At 34.4% G+C, this 23127-nt stretch overlaps 1 protein-coding gene across 2 annotated transcripts in view; it reads left to right on the forward strand.

Moving 5' to 3' along the window:
• Positions 1–20211, forward strand: part of PHF20L1 (PHD finger protein 20 like 1) — a 114366-nt gene extending 94155 nt beyond the window's left edge. For both annotated transcript variants that reach the window (XM_044669213.1, XM_044669216.1), the window contains 5 exons: positions 1741–1840; positions 3896–4091; positions 9812–10175; positions 17784–17946; positions 19398–20211. In XM_044669213.1, the coding sequence (XP_044525148.1) occupies positions 1741–1840; positions 3896–4091; positions 9812–10175; positions 17784–17946; positions 19398–19540 (966 nt within the window). In that variant the 3' untranslated portion in view covers positions 19541–20211. The remainder of the gene's footprint in view (positions 1–1740; positions 1841–3895; positions 4092–9811; positions 10176–17783; positions 17947–19397) is intronic.
• The last annotated feature ends 2916 nt before the right edge of the window (positions 20212–23127 follow it).

Here is a 23127-nt window from a genome sequence, read left to right on the forward strand (position 1 = left end):
AAATTTCTGTGAAGAACCTTTCTCTTGACTATTTGCTCACATTATCATGTGATAAGTAGATACTTTTATCCTTCATTGGGCAAAACTCAACAAAACATTTCTCAACATAATTGGTAAATAAAGGAAAGAGAGAGGGGGGGAAAAAGATTATACTAAGAAAGAAAAGAGGAGAAATGAAGACATTTAGTAACTTAATATAAAAACTTAATTCACATAATTAAAGAGTATAAGTATATATATACAAAAAGATACAAGTAGATATTTACAAATAGGAAAAGAGTGGGAGGAGTGGGTGTCATTTGAACCACATTTACAGAGTAAAGTGAGCAGAGAAGTAGGAGAACAAATTATATATTACTATATTTTAACTAAAAATTATAAAAACAAACTGTTTTGAAAGACTAGAACTCTGTTTAATGCAGTGATCAGCCATGATTTCAAAGACCAGTAATTTGGAGTATATCCCATAGGCTGACAGAGAGGCAATTGATTAGATATGTGGAGTGAGATGTGGATTTTTGGATATGGCCACAGTAGAAATATCTTTTTCTTGACTACTCATATTTGTTGAAGTGATTTTCTTTTTTCCACTGAGGCTTGGGGGCGGGGTATAGGAGAGATAGAGAGAGAAAGAGAGAGACAGAGAGACAGAGAGATAGTAGAAAGTCTTTTTAAAAAGGTAAAGTACAAACATAATTAAAAAAAAAAAGAATTATTCCCTTCCCCCCCCCACTTTTCAATAATAGATATATCTGGTTTTAGTTACCTTACTTTAGTTTCTCAAATAAGAAAATTAAAACATTTTCGGAGGGAAAAAATTCAAAGCAGTCTTATTAACTAAATATAAAAATTATCAACTTCTGCCATGTGGCTATTAGGTGATTAATTAATTGGCCACAGTGATCCATAAAACAGATAAAAATAGAAAATGGCCATGACACCTTTGAGGCTCCCCCTCTACTTATACAAGTGATGGCAGTGGAATCTTAGAAAAAATAGTAGAAGGTACTAAGAATGACAGTTTTCAGACCACTACAAACATTAAATATTTAAGCTGCTAAATACGATGTTTTTGATAAGTAACAAATAAATTTATACATAATAGAAGAAAGTGAACCACATCAGTGTTTTTACTTTTTTCCTATAAATATAGATAACTAGGAAACATAAAGAACCAATTGCCAAATGGAAAGATCCCTCACAGATTTTCTTTTCTTCATGAGATAAATGTGGTAATTGGCAGAATTTCAGAATTCAAAAGATTTCAGTGGCTTATCTACTATACCTTTATGCTTCAAAAGAATCCCTTCCACATTATAGCCACATGAAGGAAATCACAGATTAATCAAAGTTTTTGCACAGATGGTACTTCAGTGTTCTACTGAATACTTATTTTTCGTTTCTAATATGTATATTTAAAAAAAGCTTCAGTTAAGGAATGAATCCTAAAAAGTCAATGTGATTTAAATGGAAAAAAAAAAGATTTATTTTTTAGTTGAGCTAATATTTAATAAACCACTTACATAACTTTTACATAGAAAAATTGTCAAGTAGGCAACTCTTTCAAAACTAAAATGAACCTTAAGTCATGTTTTGTTTTGGCTACATGAAGAATAAATTGAATTCTTGGAGCGGTAGAACCTGAACCTTCCACCCTAAGTGGAAGAGAATAATTTTTTGTCTGTTTATTTCCAAAGAGTGGTCTGTAGCTACAAATACCTTTTTTTTTTTTCCCGACAGTGTGAAGAGTGTCTGTGTTGGCAGCACAGTGTTTGTATGGGGCTGCTGGAGGATAGCATCCCTGAGCAGTATATCTGTTATATTTGCAGAGATCCACCAGGTAGGAATTTTGTTGTTTTGTTTGTTTTTTAATACAGATATAACCTACCAGATTTCATTAACTGATTTTGTGAAGATATAATGTTTGCAGAACAATAAAATTAATTCAGTAGGAGCTATGTTAAAAACAGGTAACTCCTTCCCATACAGTCAAAATTCTTACTTGCAAAAGGTTAAATTAGGTCTTTATAGAGTACTGAGACTACATAATTGTTATCATGATAATAGCAGATTCTTCTCCTCCATCTTTTCCCCAGAGCTTCTCCTGTAGACTTTGACATTGACAATGGCAAAGGAGAAGTTGTTTCCCCACTTGCTCTCTGAGCTGCAGAGGGGCTTTGGGGAACAGATGTTAAGCTGTTAGGCCAGTAATGAAGGCTAATCTTTAAGCCACATTGCTTCTCTCCTACATCATCAGAATTTTGCACTAACTCTGTCAATATCTCTCAGCCTAAAATCCAGGCTTTCCACACCTCTGCCATGCAATTCCATGTCTAATTCTCCTTGCCCAGCCTCTCCTAGAAGACGATAATTTTTAGTGTCTACAGTATCTCCCTATTCCACCCCCTAAGTGCCAATGAATTCTGCCTACTTAGAAACTTTAGGAAAGAGGCCTGCCATGATGATGAGACACTGTTCTCTTAGGTACACTCCTTTTAATTTGCTGTCATGGTCCCTGATTTGCTCAACAATCATTTTTCTAATTCCCATTTTCATTCTCCTCCAATAAGTATATGGATAGGATTTCCTTAGCATAGCTGGAGAAAAAGTACTGTTCTGAAAGATGTTAAAGTAGGGTGGCTTAGGGTGAATTTTATGGATAAAATATTTCAAAATTACCTTGGTAGAAGCAACAGTATTTGAGCAAATGTACATATTCACTATTTGTAACTAAATGTTCAATATGTAATTCTATGATATAAATATTAATACAAAATTTCTTAACTATAAATTCTTATAAAATATTTTAATATTTCTTTTGTCATGTTATTTTATGCTAAATAATAATACTTTACATTTATAAATTTATGGTTTTTAAAGTGCTTTCAAAACTGTTTTCTTTATTTTATGATGCTTAAATAATAAAATAAATGTAAATGTAACAATATAATTATCAATATACTGGAAAAATAGATTTGTATCAATGGTTATGGAATGAAAAAAGAGCCCTCTCTGTTCCCATTTCCGTGTATTTCATCCTATGCAGTTTCATGATTCAGTGTTTTATACCCATGTTTTTAGTGTCTCAACAACTAGGAAGATGCCCATTGTGCTAATACACTTGAACTGAACCCATACAGGCATTATTTCCTACTTATTTGGAGCTTACCTTACAGTTACTGGAGCTATTCAAAGACATACTACACCTATTTCTGGACAACTACAAGTAATAGGTAGATGCAGAAACATAAAATTAAAGAATTTTAAAGTTGTAAGGGACTTTAGCACTGTAGTACAACTCCATATTTTATAGATAACTCAAGTGAGGCCAAAAAGAAATAGACTCACTTATTCAGTACCACATAGCAGACCTAGGGTGGAATCCTAATTTATTATTGGCCTGTCCTATGCTTTTTTTTCATTACAACATGCTATGACTCTTTGATTAGGGGTAGTCCTACCTGCTAAGCTATAGAATACTGTCCTTTTTCTTATTTGAAAAGAATAAGCAACAAAAGCAGTGCACACAGTGTATATCAGAATTATCACTCAGAAATGTAAGGCTATAGAATTTTAAGCTAGAACTGTGTGACAGTTTTTAAATCAGAGAAATGAGAAAAAAGTAAATCAATGTGACTTCTCTCATTCAAAGGTTTTGTTGGCAGATAAATAATGGCATTTAGAAGCAGACACTGGATCCAAGTTCATTGACTGTTGGTAATAACTATATTCTTATGTAACCTGCTGTAATTTCTCAAAAAGGGAACTTGCTTTCAAGGTGTCAGAATTCTACCCCTTTGAAGCTACTTTCATGTACAAGCACTAGTGGCAGTGGAAGATTTGAAAGGTAATCTAAGTTAGTCATTTGTAACATGGATGATTTCATTATTTACAGGTCAGAGATGGAGTGCAAAATACCTTTATGATAAGGAATGGTTGAACAATGGACGAATGTGTGGATTATCATTTTTAAAGGAAAATTACTCTCATCTCAATGCCAAAAAGATAGTTTCAACACATCATCTACTTGCTGATGTATATGGTGTAACAGAAGTGCTCCATGGGTTACAACTAAAAATTGGTATTCTAAAGTAAGTGGAAATTCATAGAAAAGGATCAGATTTTAATACTGATTTGAACCAAAGAAAAATGAAAAATATATGAAGTAATGCCCTTTTTTTTTGTTATACATTCTGATATAAGAGGGTTTGAATGGTACCGAATAATTTTTTGAAGTGCAGGTTAGCATTACCTTGTAATAGCTTAGAACACTCATGGGCAAACTTTTTTAAAGAGGGGGCCGAAGGAAAGGAAATGCTCATCTGTCAGTCTGTTTCTAAGACAACTCTTCCAAAGTTTCATTGTATTGTATCCTACTGGATAGAACATTTCAGGGCCCCGCCCTCTGGCCCTTGGGCTGTAGTTTGCCCATCACTGGCTTAGAATAACAAAATACTGAGTAAGGTAACTAGGTTTCTTTGGGTCTCCAGTTGTCCATTTTATCTCACATGCCATTAGACATTACAGAAGTAGCAAAGTTACCTATACAACTGTTGTTCTGTATTTTTGGACATTCTTCTCCTTCAGAAATTCTCTGAAAGTGGTAGATTGTTCAAGTGCTAGGCTAAGAAACCTTATCCCCTCATTCCTCTCTCCTCTCTTCCTAAGTCAATGTTATAAGTAATTTATGCATTCTATGAGGAAAATACAAAGTAAATAGCACTTTACTTTGATGAATACAGGAAAAATCTGATTTTGTCAGTCTGGTAAACTACTGTAGAAATTCCCTCCACCAGCACAAATCACAAACCATATATTGAGTCCTAGACAAAGTTGCTTGGGCACATAGAGATTATGTGATTATCCCAGGGTCAGAGGAGGGATTTGAGCCAAGGCCTTCCTGACTTCAGTCATAGCACTCTATCCATTAAGCCGTGCTACCTTTGATTGTCAAAAGAAACTAAGAGGAAAAATGAAATGGCCCAATTAAAAGGGAATACATATGTAAATAAGTATACCTTGATATCTAATTTGGTCAATAGCTCATACATTTATATAATACCTTTTTCACTTCCTGTCTATTCCTCCACCTTACCTTAACCACACACAAATATATTCATACCCTTTTTCTTGCCATCATTCACAATTGCATCACTTATATACTCAAGATTTCCAAAATTTCCTTACCTGACTAAGTTGATTTTCAGTTTCTCCCTCTGCTTTCCCTTATTAAGCCCTATTTTTTGTCCATACTGAGACTTCAGTCCCTTGACCTCTCACTTCTCTCCAAGGCTCTCTCTTTAGTGATCATGCTACTATTTTCCCCCTATCCTGACCACTTGAGCTCTTGGCTGTCCTGTTCCCTTGAGCCCCTAAGCCCTTTTTCATATTACCAAAGCCTCAACCTTGGTTCTCATCTGCTATCCACTTTGCTTCATTGCACTTGCTGCTGAATAAAAAGATATTAAATCATGCAATTCTTCTGATTGCATCCATTGCAAATTAATGTTACCAACCACAACTGGGCCCTCACTGCTGCTAGGCAATCTTATTATAACTTTCTCATCAATTCAATATCCCACACTCTCCACAGTAACCCTTCCAAACCTTTTCATCCCTTTCTAGATTTCCGAGGACTCCTCCTTCTAGCCACTGAAGTAATTTTCCTAAATTATAGTTCTAACCAGGTCACACTTCCCTTCTCCTCCCTCCCCCACAATAGACTCTAGCAACTCCCCTGTCACCTCTAGGATCAGATACAAAATCCTCTGGAGTTCAAAGACCTTAATAACCTCACTCCCTCCTACTTTTGCCTTCTACTCACACCTTACTCCCAGCCCTTTACTATTTGATACAGTGATACTGATGTGGCTATTCCATGAACAAGATACACCATCCTTTGGCTCTGGGCATTTTCTCTGGGTGTCCCCCATGCCTAGAATGCTCTCCTTCCTCATCCTTGTTTCCTGGCTTGGCACAATACCTTGTGCTTGAAAAATATTTATTAATTTGATAAATGTTTACTGGTAATCTCCCCATTGGGTAGGTAATGCAGATTTTATTATTCCCCCTTTTTTATCAGTGTTAAAACTGATTTAGAGATTAGAGATTTAAAGACATTAAGTGATTTGCCCATGTTTATAAAGTTGTAAATATAAGAGCTGAGATATGAACTTAAATCTTTTGATTTTTGGTTTAAAAACCACAGTATCCTGAGAGGTAATCTATTCCATGATTAGACAGTTCTAATTGTTGGAAAGGTTTTCTTTATGCCAGTCTCTGAAATCTACCTTGCTTTAAACTTCATACATCCTTGTAACTTCCAGATGTTGCTCATAGGTTTTCTCTCTCTTTTTGTCTTTGTTTCCCTAGAACTTAGTACAGTAGCCCATGGGAGACCTTTAGTAAGCACCTACCAAATACTAATTGATATTCTAGGTAGGGTCTGATAAAGAGAAATTACTATTAGATGATTAACTGACTCATTCTCAGAACCGTTCCTTCGTTGTTGCAATGTAGGATTTCATTCTTTTTTTTTTTAAGACTGTCATGTCACAGTGTTTATACTGAACTTTATTTTTGGACTAGGCCTTTAATTTAATTGTTACGAGAAATTCCTAATGAGGAAACTCTCTACCGATGTGAGACTTTACTGTGACTATTTTTCCTAAATAATTTCCTTGAGCACTGAGAGCTTTGGGTCAGTGAGGGTGATTATCTGTCCACTGTCATTCTGTTTCTCAGAAAACTTACAGTCCACCAAAATGGTCACCTCTTTTTAACATAGAAAATCTCAAGTGTAGAATTTTATATGTATCCCTTTTAGCTTCTGTATCATTCTAGAGGGACAGCCTTTTAAAAAATTCTTGGATTCCTTAAAACAACACATTCTAGTGTTTGAATCCCATACCAGTAAGAAAGTTCTTACTAATGCCTAACCTAAATTTCTTTTTATTGTTTGTTAATACTGTTTCCTTTTATTCTATTTTATCTAAGTTGCTTACTACCACCACCTCCATCTTAGTTTCCTTTTGAATCTATCATCTATTAGTTAATTTCAACTTAACTCTTTTTTTTTCCCCCAGGATAAATACATTCAGTTCTTTTCTTCCTTAGTGTCTCATTCACTTAAGTTTATGATTGTTTTATTTTATCCCCTCGATCCTTTATCTTTCTGCTTTTTTTATGCCCTGACCTGAACAAAGATCCTTTGACAAATACCTTAATATAAAATAGAAAAGTAGGGATTATATTGCTTTTCTTGTTGCCTTTAATTTAGTTTCTTTCTCACTGTCATGTCATCTTCTATATTCATATTCTCACTAACATCATTAGTGATCCTTTCCATTTCTGAGATTTTTGTGGATTATTCCTGCATTAAAGGATGTCTGTAACCAGATAGCTGCCTTTTAAATAATATTTTCAATGTTGTTCCAGACTATGATAAAATTCAGTAGAGATCAAAAGGAAGTTGTTAAGGGAATAACTTCAGAAGTAATTTATCATTAAAGAAAAGTTATTTCAATTAATTATTATATCAAAATCAGAAAATAAGTAAAATTGTTTTATTGTCTTCTTTCTCCAGAAAGCCCAGCTGTGATAAAATTGACTCCTCCTTCTCTTATGAACTGGAAATTGGCCTCAAAATCTTCCATTAAATAATCTTAGCGTCAACCTTGAATCTTCTGTCTCCCTTGACCACTATATCTAATTAGATGACAAATCTAATTTTCTTCTATTTCCATAAAATCTTTCATATCTGCTTCCTTCTTTAGACCTAAAATATCTGCACTAGTTCAGGCCCTCAAACAGATTTAATAATTTCATTCCACTTACATATACGCAAAATATGTAATGGCCTCTTGAATAAAATATAAACTTCTCACATCATGTTATTGAAAACTTTCTGTATTCTATAATCTATTCCAGCCTAATTTTGTGGTCTTATTTCATATTATTTCCCTTTATATGTTATACACTTCAACCAAATTGACATGAGAGCTCTTAAGAGATACAAGAAGTTCTTTCTCCTGCCTCTCCTTTTGTCCAAGTGGTCCAACCCATTCTCTTTTCACCTCCACATCACAGAATCCCAAGCTTCATTAGAAGAACCAAAGACCTAGAATATCTAACTGTACCAGGTCTCAAATTGTATTATAAAGTAGCAGCTATCAAAATGATCTGGTACTGGCTAAGAAACTAAGTGGAGGACCAGTGTAATAGATGAGACACTTCAGCATGCAATGGTAAATGACCATAGTAACCTAGAGTTTGAGAAACTCAAAGATTCAGGCTTTTTGGAAGAACTCACTATTTGACAAAAACTGCTGGGAAAACTGGAAAACAGTATGGCAGAAATTAGACATAGACCAATGCTCCATTGAGTCCTGGTCTTCCTTCAAGGCATAGCTCAGTTGACACTTCCTTTACAAATCCTTTCTTAATTTCCTCAACTCTGGTGTTCCCTGTTACTTTCAGGATCAAATATAAAATCTACGACTTGGTTTTTAAAAGACCTTCATAATATGACTCTTGCCTACCTTTCCAGTTTTCTTACATGATACTTCCCCTCCCTCTCTACTCTGTGATCAGTAACCCTGGCCTCCTTAAAGAAGGCATTCTTTCTCCCAGCTCTGAGCATTTTCTCTGACTGTCCCCTATGCCTGGAACTCTTCCTCCTCATCTCTGCCTCCAGACTTCCCTGGCTTCCTTCAAGTCTCAGCTAAAGTCCCATCTTCTGCCAGAAGTCTTGCATAGTCCTTCTTAATCATAGAGCCTTCCCTCTGAGACTTCTCTCAGTTTATCCTGCATATATCTTGATTCTACATAGTTATATGTTGTCTCCTTCCTTCACCTGTGAGTTCCTTGAAAACAGGAAATTGCTTTTGTTTTGTGGCTTTTTTGGTATCCCTAGTACTTAACCACAATGCCTGGTACATGGTAGAAACTTAACTACTAATTTAGTGAATGACTTTCCCTCTTGAAATTATGTTTTGAAATTTGTTTGTATATAATTTGTATTTACTTCTGCATATATTGTATTTCTCCAGTGAAATGTACATTCCTTAAGAGTTCTTTTTGTTTGTTTGTTGTTTTTACCCACTGCCTAGAATAGTGCCCAGTAGTAGTAGGGACTTAACAATTGTTAGATAAATTAGACTGAAATTGAAATTAAATTGAAAACCTGATGCCCAACAGAATATTTTCTAGATTCTGCTATTACAGCAAATAGATTGATGAATGGATTTTAATGAAGACACATGGTTAGAGAAGTGCCATCACTACTGAACCATAGATAAAAAGGCAAACTCTAGTTGTACATTCTCTCTCTTTCAATTCCTGAGGCCTCTCCCTCTCCTAATGATGGAAGCCTTAACTTTGGCTCAGTTTGTGATCAGGCCGACTGAGAATGTGTTAGGTACATAAAAGAAGCCCTTGCCAATTTCATTAATCCAATGATGAATAACTAATGCAATACAATTATAAATTTCATTATAATATTTTAATGGATTACAGGTAGAGAAAATTATCTTAAAATTAATCAAAATTTCTCAATACAGTGGTTCACAAACTTTTTGGTCTCTTTACATTCTTAAAAAATTTTGAGGTTCCTAATGAGTTGTTTCTTATGTGGGTAATATCTATCAATATTTATCATATTAGAAATGAAAACATCTTAGTATTATTTTAAAAATAGTTTAGATCTCATAAATCCTCTGTAAAGGTCTCAGAGACCCCTAGGAATCTTCAGACCACACTTAAAAAGCCCATTATTCTAATATCACAGTTTCTCTTCCTACCTTCTTTCAAGGAATAAGCATCATCCTGACCTTCATCTCTGGGCCTGTTCAGGAAAGCGGAAAGACCAAGATCAAATAGCTGTTGGGATAGAGAAAAAAATGACAGTGCAAGACACTGTTAATCTAGAAGAACGGACATGTCCTGCTCAGAATCATAAAGAGACTCCTAGCTTGCCAAGAAAAATGGAAGGAACATATATTACAAGTGAGCACAGCTACCAGAAACCACAAAATTTTGTTCAGGATTGTAAATCATCTGATCCTGTGAGCTCTGATGATGAAGACGTTAGTAGTTTTGAAGAGGAACAGGACTTTCACACAGAAGATAAAAACTGTTTACAATTTTCCATAAAAGAAGATGGTATGAGTGAACAGGTAATTTTTTTCATTTAACTATGACTTTGAAAAAATCAACATTAGAAAAATTCTATGAGAATTCGAACTTAATGAAATGGAGAAATTTGGATTATCTTTACATGGCTCTCTTATACACGTAGAGAATATACAGAATAGAATTTACTTACCAAAATTAAATTGATGGTAATTTGATTAGAAGAATAGTAAGGAAAAATATTGGTTCTGATCCTGGAAATCTGAAAGAACCACTCAATTGTATTTTTTACATAGAGTTTCATTAGTTTCCTTTAAAGGTACATTGCACATTAAATTTATAATAGCATACCAATTCTTGAACATCTTACCAGGAGGAGAACACTAATTGTATTATTTTTGTATGAGAATTCTTTTCATGCAAATACTGAGGTACCTACTATAAGAATGCCCTACCTAACAAACTTTATTGATTTCCTTGGAAATGTTAAAGAGATAAATTAATTATGTAGAAGCAAATTTAGCAATGGATGATTGGCCAAATAGCTATACAGCAAGGGTTCTGAGATGATAGGTGACACTTGCTTATCCTGTATTAATGTCGCAAAATCACTTTGGTGGTATAATTTAACAGAGTAGGCCTTTCTTTCATATCCTGTAAGTTGGATTTATAGAAATTCAGACATTATTAAGCCTAATCAGCAATCAGAACAAGGATGATGGCTTAATCATAGGAATGTAGATGTAGAGCTGAAAGAGATGTTAGAGAGAGACCATCTAGTCTAACCTCCTCATTTTATAGATAAGAAACTTGAGACTTGTCAGAATTTAAATAACTCACCCAAGGTTTCATACCAGGTGGTAGAACTTGGATTTGAAACTGTATCATCTGACTTTATCAGATACTTCTGACATCTAATGATTAATAGAAGGTAAAGTCCTTTGGGGCAGAGACTTTTTATTTTTGTCTTTTTAGCCTCAGAAATAATTTGTCAGTTTTACTAGGGACAGTTGGTTTTCCAGAAAAATTTGATGGAATAGCAAATGACTGACCATTATTGTAGTGAGAATTCATAATTTTATAGTGGGATTTTACTATAAAGATACATTTAGATGTTTTTGGCAGAGGTTGGTGTAGTATAACCTTATAAAGAATAGGCAAATCTGGAATGCCAGTCTGCAACTCATATTTATATGTTAGGTTTAATATTAAGATTCTTATGGTAAGTGAAATAAAAGTCATAATTTAAAGCCCCAAACTTTAGTACTTTATGATTTTACTTACAAAAAAAAGAAATCACCTTGCTCTTAAAATAAGGCCTTTGATGATTAGAAACAAAAATGTTTATATTCATTGAAATAATATACTTTTTGTTATTATTTCAGACTACTTATAATTGCCTAGAGCAATGATGGGCAAACTTTTTAAAGAGGGGGCCAAAGGAAAGGAAATGCTCATCTGTCAGTCTGTTTCTAAGGCAACTCTTTTGAAATTTCATTGTATTGTATCCTACTCTTGTATTTTTCAGATTAGGAATAATGTCACGAGGCTGGATAGAACATTTCAGGGGACCGCATATGGCCTGCAGGCCGTAGTTTGTCCATCATTGCTCTAGGGCATAGTTTGAGCCTTTTCCAAAACCTTAATGTTGCTATTCTATCAATCAGTGGTATTGGCAAAAGACAATTATAGATAGAAAACAATCATTAGCCAGATTTAAATAAATGTATTGATAGAGAGAGGTAGGTACCAGTTGATGTTTGTTAGGTAGGTAGATGTTAACAGATAAGTAGATAGATGTTGATAGGATGGATTGGTTGAAAAATAGGTTCATGGCAATAGGTAGGTAAATATTAATAAACAGTGATGCAAAGTAGTTCCCCTAGAAGAGAAAAAACTTTGATAGAAATGCCTAGAATATATGATGAATCTATGAAGATAAGCCCTGATAACCAAAGAAATAGTACCAAGATCTGTGTTTATCTTTGTCATAGCTCCTCATGATCCATGAATTTAAAGCTGCTTAATGTCTGCTTCCCCTAGAATTCATGACAAGCTCTGGCTCCCTCTGTATATACTCAGTATATACCGGCACAGACTTTCCCCACTTCAGGCCACCCCAAATTGTTTCTTAGGTTGGGCAGGGAGGGTTCTGGGTTGTGGTTTGTGTGTATAGCTTATTTTCCTTGAATCAGACCAAACCAGGCCCGCAAGGATGGAAGTAAACAGAATTATATGTTTTTGTTCCTTGGGGCATAAGAAATATTTCATCAGGTAAAATAGATTTGCTGGTTTTCTACTCCTAATATGTAAGTTATTAATAATCACTGTTGTTACATTAGAAGTAGATGTGGCTGCCTTTCTCTTTCTTGAAATCTCAAACTAAGTTAATGTGAGGTGGTAGGTAGATGCTGCTGAGGTAGGGAATTGCTGACAGTTAATGAGAAGTGAAGACATAGGTTTTGGTATATACTAAAAGAAGTGATTTTGCAGACCACATAACCCAGTCTATATACAAACAAGAATATATACTTTTTCCTGGATTAGTGATTATTTAGCCTTTAAAAAATCAAGTGAATTAGTATCTACTTTAGGATCTGGATCACAGTAATTATAAGGAAATTTTTCCTTTCATCAGCTCTGCAATTTTCTGCAACTTCCAACTTCTTGTTCTTTCTAGGGCCAAGTAGAATAAATCTAATCCCATTTCTATGTGATAGTCATTTAAAAATGTTAAGACAGCTATCTTATCTGCACTAACTTCTTTTCTGGAGACTATCATCTGTAATTGCTTCAACTCATTCCCATCTAGTGTGATACTGAAGCCCTTCCCTATCCTAGTATAAAGGAGCATCCTGGTTCAGTAGAAAGAGCCTCTGGAGCCAGAGGACTGGGGTTCTAATCCTGACTTGCATGTTCACTACTAAAGTGTCCTTCTGCACTTGCTGTTAGTTCCTTAGACCTCAGATTTCTAATATGTAAAGTGAGAAGGTTGGACTAGATAGCTTCTAAAGTCCCTTCTGGATTTAGATCTATAATCTTGTGACTTCCTTAGATTTCTTTCCAGTTGTACCAATGCCCTCCTAAAATATGGTGTTTGAAAATTAACACAAGGCAGTACTTCTTTTATCTAGTAGGTGTAGTTGATTTTTTTTTAAACCTTTACCTTCCATATTAGAATCAACACTATGTGTTAGTTGCCAGAGAGAAGAGTGGTAACGGATAGACAGTGGGGGTTAAGTAACTTGCTCAGGGTCACACAGCTGGGAAGTGCCTGAGGTCAGATTTGAACCCAGGACTTCCCATCTCTAGGTCTGGCTCTCAATCCACTAAACCACCCAGCTCTCTCCGATGCAGATGATTTTTTGAACCCATAGGTAAGACTTAATAATAATTCCTATTAAGTTTTTGTCTTATTAGGGTCAGTCCAACATTTTTACTTGTGTCAAGATCTTTTTGGGTGTTGACTATTTCATCATGTGTTCTATTCATCACTTTTAGTTTTGTGTCATCTGCAAATTAATAAGCTTTTCATCTCTAGTTTTTCCCAAGGCACTGATGAAATTATTAAATAACACAGTGCCAAACACAGATCTTTGAGGCTGTCCAGTAGATACCTCTTTTCTAGTTAATATCAGTCTATTAATTTCTTCTTTGGATCTGGCCACTCAAATGCTTCCCGAGCCATAGAATAAGTACTATTATCTCTCTATATTTTCCAAAAGAACAGCAAAAGTTAGGGGGTGGCCAGATTGCCCAGTGGATAGAGAGCCAGGCTTGGAGATGGGAGGTTCTGTGTTTCAATCTGTCCTCAGACCCTTCCTGGCTGTGTGACCCTTAGCAAGTCACTTAATCCCTATTGCCTAGCTTGTACCACTCCTTTGTCTTGGAACTAATATACAGCATTAATTTTAAGATGAAAGGTGAAAGTTTAAAAAAAAAAAAGAATAGCAAGGATTGGTCTAAACTTTGCAGTTTAGGGTTTTCTTGGCAATGATACTGGAGTGGTTTGCCTTCTCCAGCTCATTTTACAGATGGGGAATCTGAGGCAAACAGCATTAAGTGACTTGCCCTGTGTCACACAGTGGGGAATCATTTGAGGCTAGATTTGAACCCAGGACCTAATGGTCTCTAGGCATGATGCTCTATCCACTTAATCATCTAGCAGTTCCCTTTTAATGATTTTCTTGGAAGGCAGTTTTTCTTAGAGAGAATCCAAGCTACAAGGTCTTGAAAAGTAAAGTAGTAAGAAAATGAAAATATATTTAGAAAACTTTTTTAGTAGTTTAAAAAGAAAGGGATGAGAGATACATGATAGGATGACAATTTTAAGAGAAGATTGTTTAAGGATAAGAGAAATCTAAGCATGTTTTTAGGCAGTCAGGAAGGAGTCAGTGGGAAATTCTTAAAATAAACACAAGAAGGAAATACAGCTTGTATAGTATCTTGACTACATAATTAGGGCATGACATATCTATGTAAAGTAGTACAAATTCTGAATTGTACTGTTTGAATCAATGGAGACTTCAGAATACAAATGAACAAGGTTTACTTGAGCAGATAGACATAGGCCCACTAGCACCGATCCTCCCACCCCTCGTCTTCAAAAAACTACAGTCACTTGCATTTACCACCAAGTTGAACATTTTGTACATGAAGCTTACAAAGGATTGCCATGTATGTGGAGGCATCTTGCTAATATGGGCATGTAATCTAGTTGACTATTTTAGACAGAAGGTGGTGCTCAAATCTTCCTTTTTCTAAAACTAGTAATACTTAGAACTGTAGATGTAGCAGTTACTCTTTATACAACAGATAGAAAGATTCAATTCATAAACAGCCTTCGAAGATCTACTCCATAAGATTACCATGCTAGGCAAATTGTATGTCAATCAGATTTAAATAAATTGATGCATTTTTTTCACTGACTTTAAAAAAAAAGAAAAATTTCCTTCAGTTTTGATTACTTTTAATAAATGGTGTCTCCTCATCCTTTTGACAATGAATAGGTGAAGAGTCATTATTTCTAGAATAGTGAATCGTATAAAGTGCCTTTTAGTAATGTCAAACACATGCAAACTTCTAGTGGTGATACCTGACTTTTATCTTGTCTCATTTCATCTTCACAACAACTCTGTGAAATAGCTACAATTATTATCCCTATTTTAAAGGTGAAGAAATCATGAGAAGCCAAATGACTTGTCCTGTGTCGGTCAGTGCTGTAGTTGTCTAAGATAGAATTCAGACTCATATCTTCCTGTCTCTAAGTGCTACACTCTAAATTATGCCACCTAAATGTCTTGATATCTTACACTTGTGGTATCTACAGTATAATATCTTACACTTCAGGGTTTTCACAAATTCAGAAAGGATTTCATAATTCTGATTTTATTTGTATAAACATATGATATTTAATAGTAAAGTTTAATATAGCATATAAGGCATCTGTTTATGATGTACATTGGTTAATACATTATGCAAGGGGATGAGTCTCTCTCTCCTCCCCCCCCCCCCCCAAAGCCTGAGATTTCATTAATTTAAGGAACCCTTGGTTAGGGAATTCCCTCCAGCAGTTTTTATGGTCCTAGAGAGGCTTAGAGGGGCTAAGAAGCTAGGGGATTTGTGGCTTGGTCCTGATGTGAGAAGAGTTCAGAGGTCTAATTCTTCCTTATTCCTAGCTCTCAGAATGCTTCCTGGTGCTGGAGATAGAGAGAAAAAATTAAAAACCTCTCTCTGTTCTAATGGAGCTTATATTGTCTTGGGAAAGGGAGGAAGAGCATAATAATTTTTCTCCTCTTTGTATTCTTTATATTCATTCACATTGCCCAAATAGTTTTATAGTCTTACCTGCTGAGGAAGAATGTTTGTCTGAATTAATGAGAAATGTAAATTATAACTAGAATTAGTCATTTAATTCAGAAAATTTGTTAAAGAATGCTTTCTGTGGCTAGACACTATGGGAATGGGGGAATATCAAATGTCTGATAACTATCTTAGCTTTGAGAACCTTACAATCTAGTTTGATCTTAGACACACAGACACATGTCTTAAGTTTGAAAAGTTTTAGTGCTATTCTAAGCTTTAATAAGTTAACTAAAGATCAGAACTGTACCACAACTTGGAATACCTTGTATTACAAAATAATAAACCTACATTTAATCAGAGTTTCTCAAAATATTTTGAATGAGTTTTTAGCAAATAATAATAATACTTGATTATTATGTGATTTATGCTTTTCAGAGTGCTTTCATATTATTTTGTTTCTCACAACCACCATATGTGATAGGCAGTGCACATACTGTCCATGAGGGATCCAATATAAGTATTCTCATCCACATTTTATAAATGAGTAAACTGAAGTGATTGCTTATATGATTTACCATAGTCAAGAAAATTTTAGAAGCCAGATCTTCTGACTCTTAGTTAAATACTATCTACACTCTACCATGGCACACTTCCACTCCAGGTATTTCAACTTCATATTATTTCTTGTGCTGTTTGTTATGATATTGGTTCAAATATGGGGCACTTCCTACAATCTAGCTTACATAATAAATTCGTGCTTCCCATGATCTATGATTTCATCAGGGTGGATGCCACCTCCACTGCAAATTTGAATGGCTTTATACTTTTTTTTTAATGGTTTTGCAAATTGGGAGGTAGGTAACATTTTGGTAATGAGTATGAACTTAGCTTGTGTGGTCTTCGGTCAATAGGAGACATTGTTGAGCCTCAACTCTAAGCCATTTCAGCTCAGTGTGGGACAGAGAAAAGTTTATACTGTACCCAGTCTTTGAGATCATGTCATGCTCACAACATAATGAAGCTTTAGATTAGAGTATTAGTGGTGAGAGTATAACCTCAAATTATAGCATTTTTTGCCATATATATATTCTATTTGAGCTCATTCTATTCAGGGCTAGTGTCTTATCTCTCTGTCTTTCTATATATCTCTCATTCTCTGTATCTCACTCTCCTTTCCTTTGAAAGAAATCTCCTATTTTTGTAGAGGGTGTGTGGCCTATATTTTAGACCATTATGGTGATCATGCTGCATAACTTGGAGGGAAGAAAAAATTAGTGAAACTTTTGAGGAAGATTAATTAGTCTGATTTAAGTGATACTTCATATAGCAAAGTAAAATCAAAAAAGAAAAACTGCTTAAACTATAAGTAGATAAAAGCTGGCTAATTTAATATGTATCTTTTATTTAGTAATTTTCTCAACGAATTCTCAAGTCATGTATTCATCCATTGGAACATAATGAGTGCTTATACCAAGTGAATAGGGAAGATTTAGTGTTTCTTTCAGCTTCTAAAATGAAGCTGTAATTTAACTACCATTTTTTTTTTATCAAGTTTGGGAGGCCAGGCTTGAGAAAACATTTTGGTAGGGTAGTTTTTTTTTTCCTCTCTATATTGCAGTGTTACTTAAAATGAGTTGAATTTCTTCTCCAATTTTTGTACAGAGACCACGATGCCCAATAGTTTCAAGATATGCATTAAAATGCACTAAAATGCACATTGCTGAGGTATTTTTGTGACTTAGAATGACATGTTAGGTATTTGAATCAGAGCTAGAATTAAAATAATAAAATGGAAGCTATTTTTAAAAAAGTCATTTTTATTTCTTCTTAATGATCCTGTGGAAAAGAATTCAGCAGAAGGGAATACATTATTCGTCTATAATGAAAAAAGAAATACAGAAGAAAAAGGAGACTCTCATCTTCAGTGGCAGCTCAACCTTCTCACACACATAGAGAATGTCCAAAATGAAGTCACCAGCAGGATGGATCTGATTGAAAAAGAAGTTGATGGTAATTTGAGAAAAATCTAAATACAACAAATTTTTCTCCAGTTATTTGTGTTATTACTAAGTAGTTATTTTTCAATGTCATCAGAGAGTAGATTTTTGCATGATTTCTTTTATAAGCACCATTGTCACACATTGTACATAGTAGGTAGTCTTTATTGATTTGAACCAAAATAGCAGTTCTTTTAGCAGGATGAATCTTACAGGTCTGAATATAATGATGAAACATCACAACTTTTATCATTGTTTTTATTAATATCTTTCAAAAGTTAGCATTTGCAAATATTTTACATTTTTTGTCTATAAGAGCTTTCATCTTTGTATTATTATTATCAATGGTTTATTTTTAGAAAGAAGAGAACTATACCAGAAATAAATAACAAAAGGATATTTTGTTTTTTTTCTTTTTATTGCAGTAATGTTGCAACTACTATTACAGGGAAATGAATGGAGGAAGGGTCTTATTATAGCTAAGAAATAATATAGTGATAATACTAACCCATGACATTTTAATGGCTCTTTTTAGTTTCTCAGGCACTTTAACATGCATTTTATTTGATCCTTACACAACCCACAAGACAGTTATTATTAATTAACCATGTTTTGTAGATAAGGAAATAGAGCTTTGAATAGAATTGGAATATTGTGATTCCTAATTCAGTATTCTTTCTACAATGCTTTACTTGTAATGCAACACCCTGTAGGTGGTGTTACTATGTTTGGAAAAGTATACTTCTGGCATTTCAAAAAGTCACCTCTGCTATTTTTCCCTTGCTTTACTATAATTATATTCACTCACAAAGGAGACTTTAAGGTAGTGTAACTAAAAGCGTGGAGACAGACAGTACTAAACTGGATTTTATAATAAGTTAGAGAAGATTAAAGATATTCCCAATATAACAGCTGTGATCTGATTCTATGAGGGATTTTCCATTTATTTTTCAATGTAACCCTTAATCTATTTAACTTTGGAGAAAACGTGAATTTTTTTGGACAAACTGCTATTAATGAGAACATGGATTTTTATTCATTTTTTAATAGTTTAGAAAAGAGATCATAAGTAAAGCAGCTAAAGAAGACTCTTAGGACATTTTTAAGTTCACCTTTCTTCCATTATGAAATTTTTTGAGGGGTGAGGAGATTAAAGGATTTGCCTTGATACTACATTAATTAAATATAATGCAAGTTTTCAAATTCATGAAAGGTGTTGAGGAGGGTGGTGATTTTCCATTTCAGCTGTAACAAAGGAAAAAGTTAAGATGCTTATGTGACTTTTTTCAAATACTAAGATACCAAGGGAAATTGCATTCATTTAGGGCTGGGCACCATTTGAAAAATAGTAAACCTATCTTTACTACAAGGGTGTTAGCTATGTAACTAACTGACCTAACATTTCAATTCTCTGATGAATTCTTCCCGGTGTCATTTAGTTTTCCTTTTTTCTTCTTCCTTTAGTTCTGGAAAGCTGGCTTGACTTCACAGGAGAGTTGGAACCACCAGATCCTCTTACAAGATTACCACAGCTTAAGCGCCACATAAAACAGCTTCTGATTGATATGGGAAAAGTACAGCAAATAGCAACTCTTTGTTCTGTATGACAAAAAGGAAGAAATAAGGAAAAGAACATGATTGTGTACAGCAAAATATATTATCTGCCAGACTGACAATGAATAGTTGAAAGCTTAGTAACTTTTTACTAAGTTTTCTAACTAGAATTTATAATATTAATATAATGGAGCCTCAGAGAGAAAAATGGTTACTAGTCCACTCAAAAAGGTCAATATCTAAAATTATCAAAGTATTTCCTGTGCGAAACCTTCAAATGGTAATTATACGTCCTGAGGATTGATGATATGGGAATATGATCAATACAAAGTAAAACTAGTCAACTGGATCTTTCAGAATTCATTTGCCTGAACCTCAAGATATCGATAAAAATATTTTTCTAAGGTTTTAGTAGAAAGATACAAATTTACAAACCAACATTTTACCCACAACAGAATTCTAGAAAAAAAATCAGAATTCTATAAAGAGTTCTACTGGATTTCTAATATAACACAGATCTAAAAAGAACTGTGTGTAATATGTGATTTATTCAGTGACACAAATGCTTTGGGTCTATAAATTCATACAGGATCATGAACTGTTTTCCTGAGTGACGAATCACAATCAGTTAAGACCACACAAGCTTTACTTCTGGGCAGGATATAGAGGGGTGGTGCTAGGGAAATGTCAAGAAATTGTGGAGTACTTATTTTTCCAAATGATATATTTAAAAAAAAAAAAAAAAAGGAAATCCTCATTGTAGTCATTCTTTAAAAAAAGTGAGAGGCCTATAGTGGTAAAATGTGCCAAATAATGATGATACCACTGGAATGAGAATTTAAGACTTGGAAATTTTGTTTCCCTAAAATCTGACAGTGCTTGCAGTCCATCCAAAATGCTTCTGCATTCGCACACACACACACACACACACACACACACACACACACACACACACACACACTCACACACATCTATGCTTTATATATGTATACATATATACACGTGCATGGAAACATGCATATGTGTGCACATTTCATTGTGTTCACATGTGTATATGAGCATATGAGTATGTACATGCCTACATACGTGCATTCACACCTATTTCTGTTGCAGTATTCAGGGTTCAAACTATTGTTTTGGTCCTGAGTCAGTGTGCTTGGTGTTAATCCTTAGAAACAAAAACTGAATGACCTCAGCTGGGATGAGGAACAATGAGAGCATTAAACCAGTTTGTGGCTGTGGTTTACTAAACTGCTAGATTAAATATGGGGCAACTTGGTTGTTGAAGGTTATTTTTATTTAAAATCTTTTAAGTTTTGGTCATGAATGGACAAACTTCAGAAACCAAAGGCAACTTAGTTGTCATTTAGCTCTTGCTGGATTTTGAGCCTAGGTCCACTGTGTGCCAGTGCTCATACACATTGTTTGCTGCACCCAGTGCTACATATACATGTATGTGTACCTGTGTATGCTTGTTTTTAAACATACACTCACATGCATATGTACATAACATATACATATTTATATCTACACATGTCTAGTTTTATTACCATAGACTATAAGAATTGATGGTTAACATTAAATGTTGCCTTTTAACAGAAAGTTTCTAAAAATTAAAAATGTATGTACAGGTTTTGAAATTTGTAAAAAAAAAAATTTAAAAGACTGTTAAGGGGAGGCTGTTTAACTAATGCTATTAAGATACTTGAACATTTCATGCCTCACTACTGTTTATCAGTTCTAGTGATCTGTATAAATGCATTTTAGAACCGATAGATGGTCAACTTGAATTTACCTTTGAAAAGAGTACACACCACTGTACATTCAAAATATATTTAAATTTGCAAACACACTGTTCTATATGTAAGGTACTGTATGTAAAACTCTTTATTAAAACTATTCCACATATTCTCTATTTTCCACTTTTCGTTTTGCTCTCATATTCTGATGTAAAAAGGTGACTAAAATGATGTGCAGACAGTCACAAAATGTTTTTGTTGCCTTTTGAGATTCTTCAGTTTGAAAAATGTGCCAAAGATAATCAATCATAGAATATGTGTTTCAGTATGATGCATTAACTTTGTCATAAAGCTGTTAACTGAGTAATTAATAGCTTTATCAGAGATGGCATTGCCAGGTAACTGCTGGAAAAAAAAAAGTGTTTCTATTAAAGTAACATATTAGTGCCTATCTTCTATGTCTGGAGTAAATTGCTAGTATTAGCATTTTAAGACTAATAGTTTGTGTTTAAAAAGTAATGGCTCCCATCTTCTTCCTTCAGGGGCTATATTGCTGATAACATGCATTTTACTGCATTATCAAATCAATACTGGTTGCCCTGGACAGCTGAGAAGACCTAATTGTCTTTCAAATTAAATCTTCCCCTTTCTCCAATGAAACCCAAAGTGTGATTATCCTCTTCCCAATTCTTTCCTCACACATAGACACAAGACTCTTATACAAATAGTGATGCTCATCTTCACCTGCAAGTTAAAATCCTACCACAGTTATGTAGCCATCTGGCCTAGCAATTAGGGAAACAAAAATCCCATTTATAAGTAAGAACATTTTTTTGCTGAAAATTTTCAAAATTCCAAGTTGGGCTTTTGAAATTTATCTGTGAGTCAGTCTGTAAAACCATTCACTGAACAAACATTTATTGAGTGCCTGCAATATGTGAGGCAGTAAGTTAAGTGTTTATGGAAAAAAACAGGTAAATGATATATGACATTTCTTCTGAAGAGACTTCTAATGTAGTATGTTGGTGAATTAAGCTATCCATATAGCAATAGTATAAAATTATGTAATAAGAGGTACAAGTAGTTAGTAATGAGAGATCAGGAGAGGATTCCCTTTGTGATGGGTATCTAGGAAGACAATAGAAAGGGTTTTGTAAGAATTAATATATGATAACTTTTAAAATATGGTTTTTATAAGATTTATTAGTAATCTCTAGAAAATAAGGCCTCATGCCATGCTAGCTTAGGCTGTTCAAAAAGCCTGGCGTTCCCTGCCACCACTGTGCTAAAATAGGAAGCAAAGAGGAAGAGGAATGCTAGCCCCTCAATTTTATCCTTCTTTCTGCATCATCATAAAGACAGGAAGCCAGTGGGTTCATAGGAAATGTAGTTCAAAGACCCCAAAATTTCCAATAACACATTCCTCCCTGAGAGCCAAGGAAGACTGGTCTCTCCAAAAAGGCTCTTGTAAACCAAACCAACTTTTAATTTACAGTAATTTGGGGATAAAAAGAGTAAAGAACAAAAATCAATGATCCAATGATTACTAGGTGCATGACAAAAAGCCAATTAGGGGGCAGTCTCCTTTGGCATAAGAGTATACATTTGAAACAAATACATTCAACCACCCACACTTCAGCTGCACCCCAAAGATCATTCTGGATCTTCTTGATGTCATGCAAGTTTCTGCAGACATCTTCATGGTGCCTTTTCAGACCAGTTCACTTTCTGGATTTGGGGAGGTAGCAAGTTTCTTATCCTGAAATTAATTAAACTTTGCATTATAGGATAATACATACCTCCCTAAGGAGAATAACACATTCCCCCCCTGAGGAAGATAGTAACAAACACTCAGATCAGCTAAGCATACATGGCTGAGTTATGGAGGTGTATGAATCAAT

The sequence above is a fragment of the Gracilinanus agilis genome, chromosome 1 (assembly GCF_016433145.1).
Source record: "Gracilinanus agilis isolate LMUSP501 chromosome 1, AgileGrace, whole genome shotgun sequence".
Classification (NCBI taxonomy): domain Eukaryota; kingdom Metazoa; phylum Chordata; class Mammalia; order Didelphimorphia; family Didelphidae; genus Gracilinanus; species Gracilinanus agilis.